The 18,631-nt window shown below is 41.2% G+C and overlaps 1 protein-coding gene and 1 long non-coding RNA gene across 2 annotated transcripts in view; one reads left to right on the top strand and one right to left on the bottom strand.

Moving 5' to 3' along the window:
* The window catches only part of LOC123848231 (uncharacterized), a 25,438-nt gene extending 21,991 nt beyond the window's left edge, over positions 1-3,447 (bottom strand). The window contains exons 1-2 of the long non-coding RNA XR_006791719.3: positions 3,310-3,447; positions 2,008-2,198 (exon numbers count right to left, since the gene is read on the bottom strand). This is a non-coding gene — a long non-coding RNA (uncharacterized LOC123848231). The remainder of the gene's footprint in view (positions 1-2,007; positions 2,199-3,309) is intronic.
* On the top strand, positions 3,440-18,316 carry RAB33B (RAB33B, member RAS oncogene family). The gene is made up of 3 exons (XM_045880425.3): positions 3,440-3,574; positions 3,819-4,080; positions 16,803-18,316. Exons 2-3 carry the CDS (start codon positions 3,844-3,846, stop codon positions 17,241-17,243), a joined length of 678 nt encoding a protein of 225 aa, XP_045736381.1. The 5' UTR covers positions 3,440-3,574; positions 3,819-3,843; the 3' UTR covers positions 17,244-18,316.
* Positions 18,317-18,631: the final 315 nt, after the last annotated feature.

An 18,631-nucleotide genomic window follows, 5' to 3' on the forward strand; every position in this document is an offset into this window, starting at 1 on the left:
AGTTAAGCATCTGTCCTCAGCTCAGGTCCTGACCCCAGGGTCCTGGGATCATATTGAGCTCCCTGCTCAGCTGGGAATCTGCTTCTCCCTCTGTCCCTCCCCCTCCCCTTGTTTGTGCTCGCACAGGTGCTCTCTCTCTCAAATAAATAAATCTTAAAAAAAAAAAAAAATAAAATTCCCTTTGGGGGCATCTGGCTGGCTTAGTCAGTAGAGCGTGTGACTCTTGACTTCTGGGTTGTGAGTTCAAGCCCCACACTGGGTGTAGAGCTTACTTAAAAAAAAAAAAAAATCCCTTTGAATCTGAGTTTAACTCCTTTTTCATTCTTAACATCTTTTCTCTGATTTAAAAATCTTTGCTATTTTTGTCATATTTATTTTATTGATCATTTCAAAGAACCAGCTCTTTCCTTTTTTGATCTGTTTTGTATTTCTGGATTTAATTGTAAAACTCAGTAAGCTAACCTATAAAATGACAGTAATTTACTGTTTAGGTACCAAAATAAAACTCTACTATTTATACTGTAATATCTCTTTTATGATATTTGGGGTTACTATTAAACACAGTGGTATGTTAATCTGGTGGAGGCCAGTAAGACCAATGCTGTACTTCTCTGGGAATTAAGAATGCTCTCTTTAAGGGAGCACTCCTACTATCACCTGGGATGGACAGGTAACCAGAATTGTGAGAAGAGTCCAGATATAGGCCGCTGGTTTTCAATGAGAGCAGGGACAGGGCACAGGTTTTCCCCTCAGGGGCATTTGGTAATGTCTACAGAGGGTTTGTTAAAACTAGGAGTGGAATACTGCTGACATATATTTGGTGGTACCCAGGGATGCTGCTAAACATCCTACAATGCACAGGTCAGCTTCCCACAACAAAGAATTATCTGGCTCAAAATGTCATCAGGGCTGAAACTGAGAAAACTTTATTTGGGCATGCAAGAGAACTCTCCTTTGTCCTCCATGCTCAGTCCTGAACATATGAGTGAAATTGCCTAAGAGCTATTCCATGGTAAGATCTGTTCAAAAATGGCCTCTGCCACAGGGAAGTGGCATCTCTGCAGCAAAAAAAAAAAAAAAAAAAAGGCTGAAAATAAGTAATTATACTTTGTACATAAGATTACCCTTATTTTGTGTTTCTAATATTGTTTTTTTCTATTAAAGTATTTTTAAATATACATCTAAATAAATACCCTAAATAAATTATAAATCTATAAACCTAAATAAGTACCCTAAACCATTTATAATGTTCCAGTTGAAGTTGTATTGCTAAAAGTTCAAATTTAGTCTCTTCTCAGCTATGTTGCAAAGTATTAAGAAAAAGTTAACATGCTGATACTTTGAGGTCAAGTGGTAGTGACAGCTAGTGAAGAATTCCAAGGACAAAATGAATTCTCAGAACAGGGCTGCATAATCCATCCACTCTTCCCAGTAGCAGAATCTCCAAGTATCAAACCTGGAGGTTCTGGGATTATTCAGTTAAGAAGAGTGACATACTTCAGTCACACACAGTCTATCTCAAACTGCAAGCTGAAAACACAAAACTTTTCATAACAGTGTCAAGTGTCTATAGTATTTCTTCTATTTAAGTAGTGCTGAAATGTGTATAATTGGTAAAGAGTTCAAATTGACAAACTTTATGCAAGAAATTTTCTCACTTCATTTATTCATCATTAGCTGAAAAACAGTGAGCTTTCCGTCAGTAGTCAAGAGCTGACAATCTGGCTGGTAAGACACAACACATAATTATGAACTTTAAACAGTGAAGATCGTATTCAAAGACCAATAAACAATACCCCAAAAAGCAAAGAACATTCTGAAGTAATCAGGAAAAGCTTTACAGAGGTGAAACTTTTGACATATGAATAGGATTTGGATAAACATACAAGAAAATTAATTTCTGATAGTTTAGTAAGAGCTAAACTGAAAATGCTAGACTACACAAGAGAAAGGGTCTTAGGGTACAAGGATGCTAATGCTTTTTTTTTACTCATCCTTTGCAATTACCTGATTATCCAGAGCTTTGAATTCTTCAACTGGTTTTTGTCCTAAATCATCAGCTTCTTTGAATGGGATAGGTAGAGTAAATTAGAGGAATATATTCCAAGGCCCTCTAATAGTATCCAGGATGATCAATCTTCATAGAAATAATCTCACAGATAAACAATTAGAATTTTCCAGTCCATGTTTTAGTTTCTCTAACAGGATACGGAATAAATGTAATTGGCATACACATTCAACCAGGTGAGTAAACTTTTTCCCCTAACATAACTTGCTATATTAGTAGCTGTATAGTTTTTCTACGGCAACGTAAGTTACTGTATATTAAGGCTATCGCAAATTCGTGTTAATTCTGGGCAGTCTCGGGTTCTACCATTAATTTCCTCTGACTACATTTTCATTTTACCTAATGGAATAAGCAGTTTATCTCCTTTCCTAGAACTTTTAGTGCTCTACTGTTCCCCTCACTCTATTTAAAGCCTACCATGTCCTCCTCTCCACAGCCCTTGACTTTACAAGTAGCATAACCAGTTGCCCAAACAGAAAAAAGCAATGCAGGCTTGTTATTGCAAAACAACTTTTCACAAAAAAACAAAGTTTGCACATTTTGGACCTTTTGTGTGAGTTAATGTATGGTAGGTTTCACGTGAAGAATTCACGGTAATCCAGAGAAGATTCTTTAAGGTTGGGTGGTCTCGTCTGTTAATGTTTTTCTTAAATAGTGTGCCAAGACAACTTCTGCGTGCGCTCAGGAATACTGAACGGCTACACCATCGTCACCCAGGCATTAAGACATAACTAGGGCATAACGGGTTTTATTCTCCCAAGAGAGGCCGTCTGGTAACAACTCTCGGTTCAATGCCCCTAAGTGGCCCACATGCGATCTGCTCTACTTCTTGGGCCTGGGGCACCACCAGTCCCGCGGATACCCTCACACGGCCTAGGGGGCGCCCAGGAAATTCTCCGTGCCACGGCGGCAGGCGGCCTCGACCTCCCACCTGCTCACTGTCAACCAAGAGCCTGCCAAGACCAAGGCTGCCCAACTCCGCAAGGCCCGGAGCTCGCCTCCACCAGCGTCCCGCGCCTTCCGGCGGCGCCTCACGCCCCACCTCCCACAGTCCTCGCTGCTGTCCCAGCTCCTGGGGTCCAGAGGGCCCGGAGGAGGCAGGGGGCACAGCCGACTCCGCAGCCCCCGGCCGCAAGCCAAGAGAACCCGCTTCCACCTGCAAGTCCGGGGAACCCCCACCAACGTCCACAACGGCGCCGAACCCTTCAGCCCAGCCTCCCGAAGACCTTACGGCCCCTCACCAGGCACACGCCCCCGTTTAAGGCGGCTCCTCGGCCCTCTCGCGAGAGAGTGCCTGGTGGTACCTCCTTCCTTTCAGCTGTCTTTCTCTCCCCGCCCCCAGAGTGATTGCGCGGCTTCCTCCGGAGGGCGGGAGCCTTGGACGTGGCGAGGCCGGGCCAGCCTGGGTGCCGGGCCTGGGGCGCTCTGCTTGGCCGCTCGGTGGGCTAGCCCTCCGCACCCGCCGTCAAGCCGCCGCCGGGCCCCGCGGCCGTCAGGCCTTTCCAGGTAGACTGCTGCCGCCGGCAGCGACGGCGGGGTGGAGCCGCGGGCTAGGTGGGAGGAGCAGCGAGACGCGGCTGGTGGGCGCCGCACCTGCGCGACGCGGGGGCGGGAAGGTGCGCACGCGCGCTGCCGGGCTGGAGGGCGGTGGCTCCTGCGACGCTGCGCAGCCGAGCCGGCAGGCTGGGCGCGCTCGCTCGAGGTGGCGTAATCTCTCAAGTCTTCCCACGTCTGCTTTTCTCCGCCTCAGTTTGGGGCGGGTCCGGAGAACGGAGATGGAGTCGTCTCTCGAGGCAAGCTTCTCGTCCAGCGGTGCGGTGTCAGGGGCTTCAGTATTTCTGCCTCCGGCTCGCTCCCGTATCTTCAAGATAATCGTGATCGGTGACTCCAACGTGGGCAAGACGTGCCTAACCTACCGCTTCTGCGCCGGCCGTTTCCCCGACCGCACCGAGGCTACTATCGGGGTGGATTTCCGAGAACGTGCTGTGGAGATAGATGGGGAGCGCATCAAGGTGAGCGGGGGTGGGTGGGGGTGGGAATGACTGTCACGGAGGAAGGATGCCGTGGGAATGACTGTCACGGAGGAAGGATGCCTTGGGATGACAGGTCCCAGCCCCACCGTAGGTTAATCGCTGGCCCTGTGCAACGTGTGCGCTTCGTCTTTTCTCAAGCTGATGTAGAGATGGGAGCTGGGGATTGGAAGGATTTATATATAGCAAACTTAAAGGCAGTGCTCCACAAACTTTAATGTCCCGCGATTTACCCGGGCAACTTTTTTTTTTTTTTAAATGCAGATTCTAATTTGGTGAGGTCGCAGGTGATGCAGATGCAACTAGTCCGTGAACCACACATTGAGTAGCACAGAGTATATAGAAGGTATCCATGGACTCATTGGCAGTGTCTTATGTGTTGGGAGTCAGTGAAGTAAGGCCGAAGGAAAAACTGTGAAATTTATCAAGCGTGGAAAACATTTAATAAATCTCATTTATTAAACAATTGTCTGAGCACTGCCCTTGATACTGTCGAAGTAAAACCTTATTGCCTTTGAGGAAGTAGTTAGGTGTTCTCTTGCATGCAGTTTTGCTTCAGAAGTTTCTGTATGACATTGAGTTGTTTAGAAAAATCTGTTTTCCTGCAGAAACATTCTATACATGAATAGTTCCTGCTTGGTTTGCCGAAAGCACATTCTTAGCGCCACCCTATCCCAGTTCTTAATTCTTATTGGTGGTTCCTGAGACTAGGGACTCAATTATAGTGGAAAAGGTAGTAGGCCCAAGGCCAAGATTAGGGTTCTGAGGGGTTGGAATGGGTACATTGGAAAATGAGGATCGGTGACAAGGTGAGACCTTGTGCTGGTATAAACCTTAGACACACTCTTCATTCCAGACCACCACTAAGTCTGCAGCCACTGGCTAATACTACCCCTTAAAACATACAGACCCCAGGAAAAGCTCTGCCTTCCTTATAGTGTTTACTTTTTTGCTTTAGATTAAGATGTTCATCTTTGCCTCAGTCCCCCTGTGGGAGAAAAAGCAGACTTATTTCTTCATTCCTACCCTCACATCCTTGAGGCAAGAACAACTTATTTTTTAGTTCTCCAACCACCGTCCTCCCCCACCCCATCCCCAAAGGGGTTTAAATGCTAATGATGTAAAGGAGAAATAGGGTTGAAAAGAAATCAGCCTTCTATAGGCCCTTTTACCTTTTAGTTTTTATTTTAATCTTATCATTCCATTCAGGCTGCCAGTGGTGGTCCCTTGGGTACTCTGTATTAGGGAGTTAAGAAAGATCTGTATATATTACAGAGGAAAAGACAGAATAAGAAGAGACTGAATCTTTTTCATCAGAATTAGGTTAGGCCCAGAATCCTGAGGGTGAGGGAAATAAAGGGGCTTCTGAGGTTTGAGAAGGAGGTTAGTTTGGGAAAAGCAGGAGTCCTGGGAGAAAGTGCATGGGCTTTGGAGCCCAACTGACTTGGCTCAAGTTTGAACCTATGAAAGGGTAAGGATGGGCTGTGTGTCCTTAGATGGGTGACCAATTTTGCCTAAGACTTTCCTAGTTTTAAAACTGGAATTCCCACATCCCAGGAACCCCCTCAGTCTCAGGTGAACTGGGGTAGTTGGTTACTCTAGTCCTAAGGCAGGTTCTTTAATCTTTCAGAGACTTTTTTCTTTTCTGAAAAAGTTGGGATGATAATACCATATGAGATTAGATGAGATTAGATGAGAGGATTACATGAGAACATATATGAAGCACCTGGTTCATAATTGGTAATCTTAAGAAGATTCTTCTTCCTTGGTGGCTTAACATCATTATCCCTCTTTGGCACCATCATTTCTATGGCTGTGCACCCAAAGCGTGAAGTAGAGGTAAAGTAGGGCATAAGCAGACAGCTGAAGGTGAGAGAAATTACCCTAAAAGCATGATTTTAAAGAAATAAGTAGGACACCTGGGTGGCTCAGTTGGTTAAGCAACTGCCTTCGGCTCAGGTCATGATCCTGGAGTCCCGGGATCGAGTCCCGCATTGGGCTCCCTGCTCGGCGGGAGGTCTGCTTCTCCCTCTGACCCTCCCCCCTCTCATGTGCTCTCTCTCATTCTCTCTCTCTCAAATAAATAAATAAAAAATTTAAAAAATCTTTTAAAAAAAATTAAAAAAAGAAATAAGTAGAGGGAATGGAGGCAGAGGAGGAGTTGGGATTTTCCTCCTTTACGTACTTATGGGTTGCCATTTGTACTTGAACATCTCAGATGAATCAGTTGCAAATATAAGAGATACTTATATTGAAAAAATATAAAACATGTCCAGTATCTAAGCTGACTACTTAACTACTGGGGTAAGTGCTGGAGGTGATAAGTAAACCAGAACCATAAATGTGATGAATCTGGGAGCACAGAGTTCATTGTTCTGATTGAGAGCAGTAAGGAGAAAATATTTTTTTTCTGGGATTATTCTTTCTGAGCTTTAGCCTAACCTGTTTGATTGGTAGAGACCTGGATACTGAGTTTCTTTTTCTTCTAAGGCCTTAGCCATTGATTTGTACCTCCAACTTTTTTTTTTTTTCCTAAAAATTCATTTACTTGAGAGAGAGCGAGAGAGCGCACAGAGGGAGAGGGAGAGGCAGGCCCCCCGCTGAGCAGGGAGCCTGATGTGGGCCTCGATCCCAGGACTCCGGGATCATGACCTGAGCCAAAGGCAGACGCCTAACCGACTGAGCCACCCAGGCACCTGACTGGTACCTCCAACTTTTAAGACTTGAAAGGTTTTTATTGTGGTTGAAAAGACTAACAAATATTCTGAGATTTCTGTAGTAGAAAAAGACATGACTATATTGGACATTGTTTTTTTCACAAAGTTTTAAGAAACAAAGACATTCCAAAACAGCCATACATTATATATTGGACTTTTTTTTTTTTAAGATTTATTTATTTATTTGAGAGTGAATGAGTGGGGGGAGGGGCAAAGGGAGAGGGATACAATCTCAAGCGGACTCCCCGCTGAGCAAGGAGCTGAGCAAGGAGCTGGATGGGAAACTCGATCTCAGGACCCAGGTGCCCCAGGACATTTTTTTTAAAAAACTATTTTTAGGGGTGCCTGGGTGGCTCAGTCCAGTTAGGCATCTGACTCTTGATTTCAGCTTAGGTGGTGTTCTTGGGGTCCTGGAATCAAGCCTCCCCCAGTCAGGCTCCCTGCTCATCGGGTAGTCTGCTGTTTCTTCTCCCTCTGCCCCTTCTACCAAGTATGCGCTCTTGCTCTCTCTCTCTCATAAATAAATAAAATCTTTAAAAAAAAAACTTTTTTAGTATCTTAAAAAAAAACTGAATATAGAAGAGCTTTATTCCATGTCCTGCTTCTGCTTTTTTGTTGTTAACCTGTAATATATCTTAAGTGCTGCTGAAATGTTCATATGTATTTTCTCTTTGGAAAATTTTTAGCCTAATCTGAAATGACATGTCTTTTCATTTTTCATCTTAAAGTGAAAGCTGGAAAGCTTTATGTTACTTTAGTAACAACATGACATTCTGGACATTTTTATTTGTTTGGTAAAAGTGAGATATGTTAAATTTTTTTTTAAGATTTATTTATTAGAGAGAGAGAACGCGTGCTCACGTGCACACACGTGAGTGGGGGGCGGGGCAGAGGGAGAGAATCTCAAGCAGACTCCCTACTGAGCGGGGAGCCCAACTCGGGGCACTTTCCCACCACCCCAAGATCAAGAGTTGGACACTTAACCATTTGAGCCGCCCAGGTGCCCTGTGTTAAATGTTTTTAATTGTGGACTGTAAGTTTTTCAGAAAGCATGTCTTAGGGCAGTGCCCTTTCAGAATCAGTTAAAATGTTTTATGAAATGTGGCAAAGTCTATATTTGTTCATCTGTTCCTAAGTACTATATATGTATGGTTGAAAAAGGAAAATCTTGTTTGCAGAATTTTGGAAGTTGAACAAAATTATAAAATGAATTCTTTAAATAAAAACACATTTGATTTTTAAATTAAGACTCTCAACCCTAATTCTTATGCTCCTTCCTTGCATGTGTATCCCCATCATAACTAGCTATATTGCTTTCATACAAGCATTTTACGATGGCAGACACCGACAGAATAATTAAAGCCTCATGTTGCATTTAATCCATCTTCTCATTAGGGGTCAGCAGTTTCTATTTGAACATTGGGATTGCTTACTTATCAATTGTAGAGGTATGACATTTTGCCATGTTAAATAAAAGATATTAATATTAACTAAAGGAACATAATTGGGACACCTCTTCCCCCATTGGTAAAACAAATAATGAGTAATTGAAGGAAAGATGACATTTTTGTTAGTCACAAAGAATTATGATACATCATAGGGGTTGGCAAACCACACTTGAGGGCCGAATATGGCTTGCTGCCTGTTTTTATATGGCCTGCAAGCTACAAATGATTTTTACTTCTTTATTATTTATTTTTTTATTTTTTAAAGATTTTATTTATTTATTTGAGACAGAGAGAAAGAGAGAGAGCACATGAGAGGGGGGAGGGCCAGAGGCAGAAGCAGGCTCCCCGCCGAGCAGGGAGCCCAATGCGGGACTCGATCCCGGGACTCCAGGATCATGACCTGAGCCGAAAACAGTCGCCCAACCAACTGAGCCACCCAGGCGCCCAATTTTTACTTCTTTAAATGATTGGGGGGGATATCGTAAGAATATGATTTCATGACAGGTGAAAATTATGTGAAATTCACATTTTAGTGTTTGTAAATGAAGTATTGAAACACAGCTCTGCTCCTGTGTTCACATACTGTGCTTGCTTTTGCGCTACAGTGGCAGAGTTGAGTAGTTGTGACAGACACTGTTAGGCCCACAGAGCCTAAGATATTCACTATTCTGACCCTTTACAGAAAAAGTTTGCTGACCCTGCTATAGTGCATAGATGAATCGTTGTCCTAGATTGGGGGAAGATTTATATATCTAAAAAGATGACCATTAAAATCAGGTGATGAATGAGTGCCAAGTTATTGTTTGGATGTGGATGGAGGAATCATTTGTGCTCGGAGTGCTAGGTGAGGTTTCACAGAGGGAAGGCAGAGCTGAGAGGGCTTTTCTGAAGAGGACCATTAGCAGGATACTCCAGCAGGATCAGAGGTTCCTGTGGAAAGGTGGCAAGTGGGAAGAATTTGAAGGCGTTGGTAGCAACATTTGTGAAGAGTTTGAGAAACAAAGCTAAAGAGTCTAGGCTTCATTTTGTATGCTTGGTAAAAAGTCCAAGTGTTTTAGGAAAATAAATGTGGCAGCAGTTGAGAATGAATCTAGAGTGAGACTCAGTCTACCCCTTGACCTGGTTTTCTATCTACATTCTCTCCTTTGGTAGTCTCTTGATGTCAGCTGTCAGTCCATGAAGATAACTTCCAGATCTTTGTTTAGCCCACCTCTCTCCTCATCTTACTCTGCATTTCCTACTATCTTCTGGACATGGCTATTTGGATATTCCCTCCTTCGCCTTGAATGTCTGAAGTGAGTTCATCTTCCCTGGCAAATCTGCTTCTCCTGTTTCTCCCCACATCGCCCAGGTTGTCATGATGGCATCCTCCTTATCCTCAAGGCCTTGTCCCTCTCTTTTGTACCTAAATCGAGCTGGTTCTCTACATGCATGATTCTCTCATCCATCCTTTCTTCAAAATCCTAGTTCAGGTCTTTCTTACCTCCCTGTGAACTGTTGCAGCAACTCAACTCATCTCATGCCCAGTACTCAGTGAGCCTGTTTTGTACATTATTGCCAAAATGCCAGATTAGTGTTCCACTTTAGGGAGATTAATGTCCCCTGCCTCAGATGCCCTGGGTATTTCTCCATTATGTTGTAAAATTCCAACTTTTAAAAATTAATGTCGGACTTCCTTCATCTTGCTCCAGATTGCTTTTTAAACTTTTTTTCCCATTAATTTCCTTCGGGTACCCTATAGTCTAGCTGCTTATTTGCCGATCCCTATGTTTCCCCTTGCATGCCCCACTCTGCCTGGAATATTCCCTTTGCTCAAATTTCACCACATGTAATTTTTCCTTATTAAACTCAGTGTGTCTATCAAAAATATCCCATCCCTCCTTCTCCATTCTATGTATTCCTTCTATAAACTCCCTCCAGCACCTTACCTGAGCCTTTAAATGATCTCTTAACTCACTGTATTATGTAGGTGTCTCTACCTCTTCTATTAAGTCTTTTTCAGTCTTACTTAGAGCAGGATCCATGTCTGGTAATGCCTTGGACTTCTCTGAGTAACTCAGTTTCTAAACTAGGTAGTGCTAAGGGGATACATATCAAATGTATGAAAACAAGGAGATCAATTGGTAGGCTACTCTGGAAATCCAGAATTGAGGTAATAAGGGAAACTAATGGAAATTTGATAGCTGATCATTTGGGTTAATACCTTTATCATTTTCAGTCAAGCAAAAACAGTATTAAGTCCGTTTAGCCAGATCATTTTTCATTTTGGTCATAAAACTACTAAAAGAGATTTCATCAACAATAAGAATCTCCTGTTGGGATTTAGCAAATAGCTAGGTTGCCGTCTTTGTTGGCACTTCGTATTAGAATTTAAAGTTGAGATTTGTGAAATATTATTGAAGTATACTTTGTGTTGTCCTTATAATGTGTAAAATGGGAGTAATATCTATGGGAGCATGTATTAACCTTTTTTTTTTTAATAAAACATTGTTAAATTGGGAAAAACTGCTCTGAAAATACTTCCTAACTGAACCAAAGCCATGTTCCTGTGCCGTCCTTTCTTTGCTGAGTCTCTCTCTGCTCATCCTTAGTCCCCTTGCCCTAGCCTCAGTGTCCCATGCAGGCCTGAAGGTTGCAGACAGCATGTCTGTGTGCCTTTGCCTGAGCCTTCACTATTTCAGCAATTCCGTCAGTGAAATTTTGAAGCGTCTTTTTAAATACTCCTTTGTGGGACACCTGGGTGGCTCAGTTGGTTAAGTGTCTGCCTTCAGCTCAGGTCATGATCCCAGGGTTCTGGGATCGAGTCCCACATCGGGCTCCCTGCTCAGCAGGGAGTCTGCTTCTCCCTCTCCCTCTGCCGCTACCCCCCTGCCTGTGTGCTCTCTCTCTCTCTCTGACAAATAAATAATTAGAATCTTTAAATAAATAATCCTTTGTAAATGCCTCATTAACTTAGTAATTACTTTTATGGCTTTATGGTGTAAAATTTACTATTTCATACCTCTTGTTTCCTGCAAGTCTTAATAAGGATAGAATGCATAGTTCTGAACAGGATTGATGGAAAACCAAGTATTGTTGAGTCCATTCCATCCTAAAACAACAAATGAATGAATGGTTTTCTTAGGGATAAACAGCCTCATCGTCACCACTGTTATTGGGGACTTTCACAGTTCTTTGAGGCAGGTTTAAATTCTATGTAATTGTTATTTTTTTTAGATTTTAGTTTGTTTTTATAGAAAAAGTGATTGGTTGTTATGGAAAACAGAAAAGTAGAAATAAAAGGGGGAATTGCCTTAACGACAACCGTGGTTATTTGGTATTATTTCCTCGTGTGCTTTTCATTTATTTGTTTTTAACTTACAAATATTCTTTGCTTAAAACATTATAAATCATTTTTCATTGATGAAATGGTTTTTGAATACCTGAGCTACACGAAATGTTATTAAAAGAGAAAAGATCAGCTCCAGTGTTTTGGACAGCTTTTATATAGGTCATCCAAATTATTTCCCAAATATCTTTCGAAATGTTAAAGATACAGTTTGGAGTGGGGTTGGGTTTTTTTTCTTTCTTTTTTGGGGTCACTCTAAAAAACAGATATAATTCATATACCATAAGATTTACCCTTTTAGGGGTGCCTGGGTGGCTCAGTCCTTAAGCATCTGCCTTCGGCTCGGGTCATGATCCCAGGGTCCTGGGATCGAGCCCCACATCGGGCTCCCTGCTCGGCAGGAAGCCTGCTTCTCCCTCTCCCACTCCCCCTGCTTGTGTTCCCTCTCTCGCTGTGTCTCTCTCAAATAAATAAATAAAATCTTTAAAAAAAAAAAAAAAGATTTACCCTTTTAAAATATACAATTTAGTGGGTTTTAGTATATTCACAAGGTTTAGTATATTCACTCTCATCACTCTCTGATTCCAGAGCTCCGAAAAGAAACCCCATGCCCATTTTAACAGTCATTCCCCATTCCTTCCCTTCCCTCAACCCTGGCAGGCACTGTCTACTTTCTGTCTCTGGATTTGCCTATCTTGGACATTTCACAGACAGAATCTTACAATATGTGGCCTGTGGTGTCTGGCTTCCTGCACTTAAGATCATGTTTCTAGATTCATCCATGTTGTGTCATGTATCAGTACTTCATTCCTTTTTATGGCTGAACAATATTATATGGACATACATTTTGCTTCTTCCTTCATCAGTTGATGGATATTTGGGTGCTTTCTACCTTTTTTTAAAATTTATTTATTTATTTTTATTTATTTATTTTTAATGATTTTATTTATTTATTTGAGAGAGAAAGAATGAGACAGAGAGCATGAGAGGGGGAGGTTCAGAGGGAGAAGCGGACTCCCCGCTGAGCAGGGCACCCAATGCGGGACTCGATCCAGGGACTCCAGGATCATGACCTGAGCTGAAGGCAGTCGCTTAACCAACTGAGCCACCCAGGTGCCCCTGGTTTCTACCTTTTAGCTATTACGAATACTGCTGCTATGAACATTTGGGTACAAGTTTTTGTGTGAACATCTTTTCGGTTCTGTCAGGTACATACCTGGGAGTGGAATTACTGGTTAATGTAGCAACTCTGTTTGTTTTTCTTTTTTAAATAATTTATGGAAGTGAAATTCAGATAACATAAGATTAACTATTTTAAAGTAAACAATTCAGTGGCATTCAGTAGATTCATAATGTTGTATAACCATACCTCTGTCCAGTTTTAAAATATTTCAGTCACGCCAAAGTAAAGCCCCTCCCCCATTCAACAGTCTCCCCATCCCCCAGCCCTGGCAACCACCAAATCTGTGTTCTATCTCTATGGATTTCTGTATTTTGGATACTTTATATAAATAGAACCATAGAATATATGTCTGGCCTCTTTCATTTAGTGTATTTTGGAGGTTCATCTTTGTTGTAGCATGTATCAGTACTTTATTCCTTTTTGTGGGTAAGTCATAGTCTGATTAACTTTTTGAGAAACTGCCAAACTGTTTTCTAAAGTGGCTGCACTATTTTACATCCCCACCAGCAATGTATGAAGATTCCAATTTTTCTACATCTCCACCAGCCCTTGTTACTGTCCATCTTTATTGTTTTTTTAATGGCCATCCTGGTGTGAGTGGGTATTTCATTTGTTTTTTTTGTTTTGTTTTGTTTTTTAAAGATTTTATTTATTTATTTGAGACAGAGAGAATGAGAAAGAGAGAGCACATGAGAGGGGGGAGGGTCAGAGGCAGAAGCAGGCTCCCTGCCGAGCAGGGAGCCCGATGCAGGACTCGATCCCGGGACTCCAGGATCATGACCTGAGCCGAAAGCAGTCACTTAACCAACTGAGCCACCCAGGCGCCCTATTTCATTTGTTTTTGATTTGCATTTCCTTGATGGCTAATGATGTTTAGCCTCTTGTCATGTGCTTATTGACCATTTGTATATTTTCTTTGGAGAAATGTCTATTCAGATTCTTTGCCAGTTTTTAAATTGGTTTATTTGTCCTTTTATTATTGAGTTATAAGAGGTCTTAAATATTCTGGATGGTACACCCCCATCAGCTATTATTCACAGGTATTTTCTCCCATTCTGTGAGCTGACTTTTACTTTCTTGATAATATTCTTTGAAACACAAACATTTTTAATTTTGATGAAGTCCAGTTTATCTATTTTTTCTTTGATTGCTTATGCTTTAAATATCATATCTTAGAAACCATTGTCTAACCCAGTGATCACAAATATTTATCCCTATGTTTTCTTCTAAGAATTTTATAGTTTCAGCTCTTAAATTTAGTTTTTTTTATCCATTTTGAATAAGTTTTTATATGTGGTGTGAGGTTTTATTTTTCTCATGTTATAAGGAGACCAGAGGCAGCAGTCTGTGTGATGGTACCCTGTCAGGAGAATTCCAGGTTTATGTAGACTTCTGCCATTCTTGTGTGTGGCCTTCTTCATGCTCATGAGATGGTTGCTGAACCTCCAGTCATTATATCCCATTCCAGGCAGAAAGAGTAGGGTGAGAGAGGTGTAAAAGGCATGTGCCAAATGCTCTATCTTTTTTAAAATCACATATCCATAGTTTCCCCAGAAAACCCCACTGAAAGACTGTCTACCAATTATTGGCTAGAACTATGTCATTTGGCCTCCCTTATTTCCAGGAGAGCCTGAGAGATCAAGTTTGTATAGTATTTTATATTCTCTGTCTGGAGCAGAATCTGGTTTATGTTAATTAGAAAGAAAGGCAGAATATTAAGAAAATGGAGAAATTTGGTCTTAAAAAGAACTACCAAGAAAAAAAAAAATCAGAGCTGATAAAATTTAAGGTAGCATGGGGGTGCCTGGCTGGCTCAGTCAGAAGAGCATGCAACTCTTGATCTTGGGGTTATGAGTGCAAGGCCCGCATTGGGTGTAGAGATTACTAAAAAACTTTTTTTTTTTTTAATTCAGGTACCACGGAAGAGATTGGTGATCAATATTTTCATCTCTAATCACATTTTTAAAAATGTATTTATTCATTTATTACATCTTAATTGAGTAATTACCATGTGCTGCCATATTCTGAGCACTTTATATCTTATATCCTACTTACTTTTTAAATTTTTTTTTTTTAAAGATTTTATTTATTTATTTGAGAGAGAGAGAATGAGAGACAGCACGAGAGGGAAGAGGGCAGAGGGAGAAGCAGACCCCCTGCTGAGCAGGGAGCCCCATGCGGGACTCGATCCCGGGACTCCAGGATCATGACCTGAGCCGAAGGCAGTCGCTTAACCAACTGCGTCACCCAGGCGCCCTATCCTACTTACTTTTATGGGCCCTCTACAGGATCCTCTCATTTCCCTCTACTTCTGTGTCATTCTGTGAAAAATCACCAGTTGAGGCTTCCAGTCCATAGCCTGAATTTATATAAATAGTACAAGTCTTTAGGTCAAAAGTTATCTAAGCATCTACCTCTAATCTTTCCACCCTTATCACTTAACTTTTTTAGGAAGTAAACAAAGGCAGGGGAATTCAGTGTTCTAAGAGAATCGTAACACATGACTTATATTTACCTTTAGATATTATTTTCCTCAACGCCCCCCCCCCATATTTCAGTTAGGAGATATTGGAATAGTCCTGTTGGTAGAGATGTTTAGGTTAAATAAGTGATTTTTCTAGCCTTTTAAGATTTTCAAGGGGGATTTCATAGATTTCATAGAATGTGTATATATATATATATATGTATATGTTTGGGGATTAGACCTAATGACTCCTAACATCTGTCTTAAGTCTACTATTTTAAGTTAGTCTAGTGGAAGGTAGAGAAGGGCATATAGTAATTAAGTTTACAGGAATTAGACACTTAATTGGGGGTGCTTGGGTGGCTCAGTTCAGCTCAGGTCATGATCCCAGGGTGCTGGGATCGAGCCCCGCGTTGGGCTCCTTGCTCAGTGCGGAGCCTGCTTCTCCCTCTCCCTCTGCCTGCCACTCCCCTTGCTTGTGTGCACTCTCTCTCTCTCTTAGTTATTTGAGAGAGAGAGAGAGAGCATGAGAGCAGGGTGGGGCAGAAGGCAGGCGCTTAAACGACTGAGCCACACAGGTGCCCCTAAATAAATAGTATCTTAAAGGAAAAAAAAAGCAATTAGATACTTAACATGTATGTTAAAACCTGATACATTTTTACTTATTTTATTTATTTAAAGATTATATTTATTTATTTGACAGAGAGACAGCGAGAGAGGGAACACAAGCAGGGGGAGTGGGAGAGGGAGAAGCAGGCTCCCTGCTGAGCAGGGAGCCCGATGTGGGGCTCAATCCTAGGACCCTGGGACCATGACCGGAGCGGAAGGCAGACACTTAATTGACTGAGCCACCCAGGCGTGTCAATTTAATATTTTATTTTATTTTATTTTTAAGATTTTTCAATTTATTTATCTGAGAGAGAGAATGGGAGACAGCACGAGAGGAGGAGGATCAGAGGGAGAAGCAGACTCCCTGCTGAGCAGGGAGCCCGATGCGGGACTCGATCCCAGGACTCCAGGACCGCGACCCGAGCTGAAGGCAGTCACCCAACCAACTGAGCCACCCAGGCGCCCGCAATTTAATATTTTAAAATCAGTTGGTTTTTTTTTAAGATTTCATTTATTTATTTTTCAGAGAGAGAGAGAGAGCAAGAGCAGGGGAAGCGGCAGGCAGAGGGAGAAGCAGGCGACCTGCTGAGCAAGGAGCCCAATGTGGGGCTCGATCCCAGGACCCTGGGATCATGACCCAAGCCAAAGGCAGACACCCAACTGACTGAGCCCCCAGGCATCCCTAAAATCAGTTTTTGAGGTGTAATTTCATCCAAACAAATTTGACTTACTGAAATTTAAGTGCTGAGTTGAAATATTTGTTCTGACACTAGTATTAATTATGAGGTAACTATAGTATCATGAAGTCTGGATCTCATAAATTACACTGCAAAGGCATTATGGACAAGAACAAAGTAATTTAAGTGAAGAAGTACTAAAGACCATGCGGGGTTGATTAAAATTTTCAATATGTATAATTGGAATGAAATTTTCAGTTTTCTCTTTTCATTTTCAGATCCAGTTATGGGACACAGCAGGACAAGAACGATTTAGAAAGAGCATGGTACAGCATTATTACAGAAATGTCCATGCCGTTGTCTTCGTGTATGATATGACTAACATGGCTAGTTTTCATAGCCTGCCATCTTGGATAGAAGAATGCAAACAACATTTGCTAGCCAGTGACATACCACGGATTCTAGTTGGAAATAAATGTGACTTGAGAAGTGCCCTTCAAGTACCTACAGACTTGGCGCAGAAATTTGCTGACACCCACAGTATGCCTTTGTTTGAAACCTCTGCGAAAAACCCCAATGATAATGACCACGTGGAAGCTATATTTATGACCTTGGCTCATAAACTTAAGAGCCACAAACCATTAATGCTTAGTCAACCCCCTGATAACGGAATTATTCTGAAGCCTGAACCAAAGCCTGCAATGACATGCTGGTGCTAAATAACAGTCTTTATTATACTATCTAATTTTGACTAAAGAAATGCTTTTGAAGTGTGACAGTGATAAGTCATAAGATTTAATCTCAAATATAATGGATCATCCTGACATTTTACTATTTATCATTGTCATGCTAATTTTTGTATTTTGTATCTACTTAGTTACATCTGTCATTGTGACAACACAGGGCAAAAGTTGGTTTTCACATGAGGTTAAAAATGAAGTAAAGGTAGGATGAATTAGAACATCTTCCCATTGAGAGCCCAGTGAAGGAGGCCTCAGGTGAGAGCACGATGGTATTTTAGGAGTAAATGACTGTTCAATCCTGTGTTCTGGGATTGAAAAAAAAATTAAGGGTTTAGGACATACTTACTAGGTATGTCCTTTGAATGGGAAGTGTTCTCAATAGGACAAAACTGGTATTTGCCTCTCCCTGGAGTTCTGTCTTTGTATTATTGATGTATTTAATTGCATTATTATGGGTACATTTGAGAGCCAAGACTGTATTTAGTTCCAGTGTGGGGAGAAGGCATAGAATATTTTCTGGTTCTCAGCGCATAAAGAATGACTTCCAGTGATCCCAGATGCTTGATATTTCTAATCAGTATATCAGATCTACAGAAGTCATTGTTATTTTTAGAAAAATAATTTGTTTTCTTACTAAATTCTATTAGAATATGCAAAAGCAAGTCTGACTTTAATGTAAATGAAGTGACATAATAAGGTGCTTTATATTTTATTTTGATATCTTTAGTGAAAAACCAACTGAAAGCATTGGAGGAATTGTAACTTGGGGGAAAATAGGTAAATGTGGTTCCTGGCTACCACAGGAGACCTGTTCTCTTAGCTTTTAGTAATTTCAAGCTGTGTATCTGGCATAGTACCTCTTGCTGTCCCCCACAGTCAATCAATTTAATGACTAAAGGTTGAATTAACAAATCAACTTCTATTTGGATTGTAGCTCTGAAGGTGTACCTCTAATTCCTAGGAGTCTACATATATTTCTGTAATAGTATTGTGTTACAGTGTATCAGTTTTTAAAATCTTTAAATTTTATGGTCACAACAAGCTATTCCTCCTCATTATGAAAAATAAAGTAGATATTGAGAAATACCTTGTCTATCTCCCTCAGTGGTGTAAAGAATAGTTCAAGAAGTTTCTTACCCTAAGTATGTTTATTTTGAATTTAAGACTTTGCACATAGAAAATAGTAAGCTTGTATACAAAGCTATTACATGAATGGAACGTAAGCCATGAACTTTCACTGAAGGGTGCACATTCACTAATTCTGATAGATTGGTGTCATTCCTAATTTTAGAGGTAATTAAGCCAAAAGATGATTATACTTATAATATTTTCAGAATGTAGGAAATCAGATATGTAATCTAATC

The sequence above is a fragment of the Mirounga angustirostris genome, unplaced genomic scaffold (assembly GCF_029215605.1).
Source record: "Mirounga angustirostris isolate CCGP_5_RB_7025 unplaced genomic scaffold, mMirAng1.0.hap1 SCAF_2, whole genome shotgun sequence".
NCBI classification, from domain to species: Eukaryota; Metazoa; Chordata; class Mammalia; order Carnivora; family Phocidae; genus Mirounga; species Mirounga angustirostris.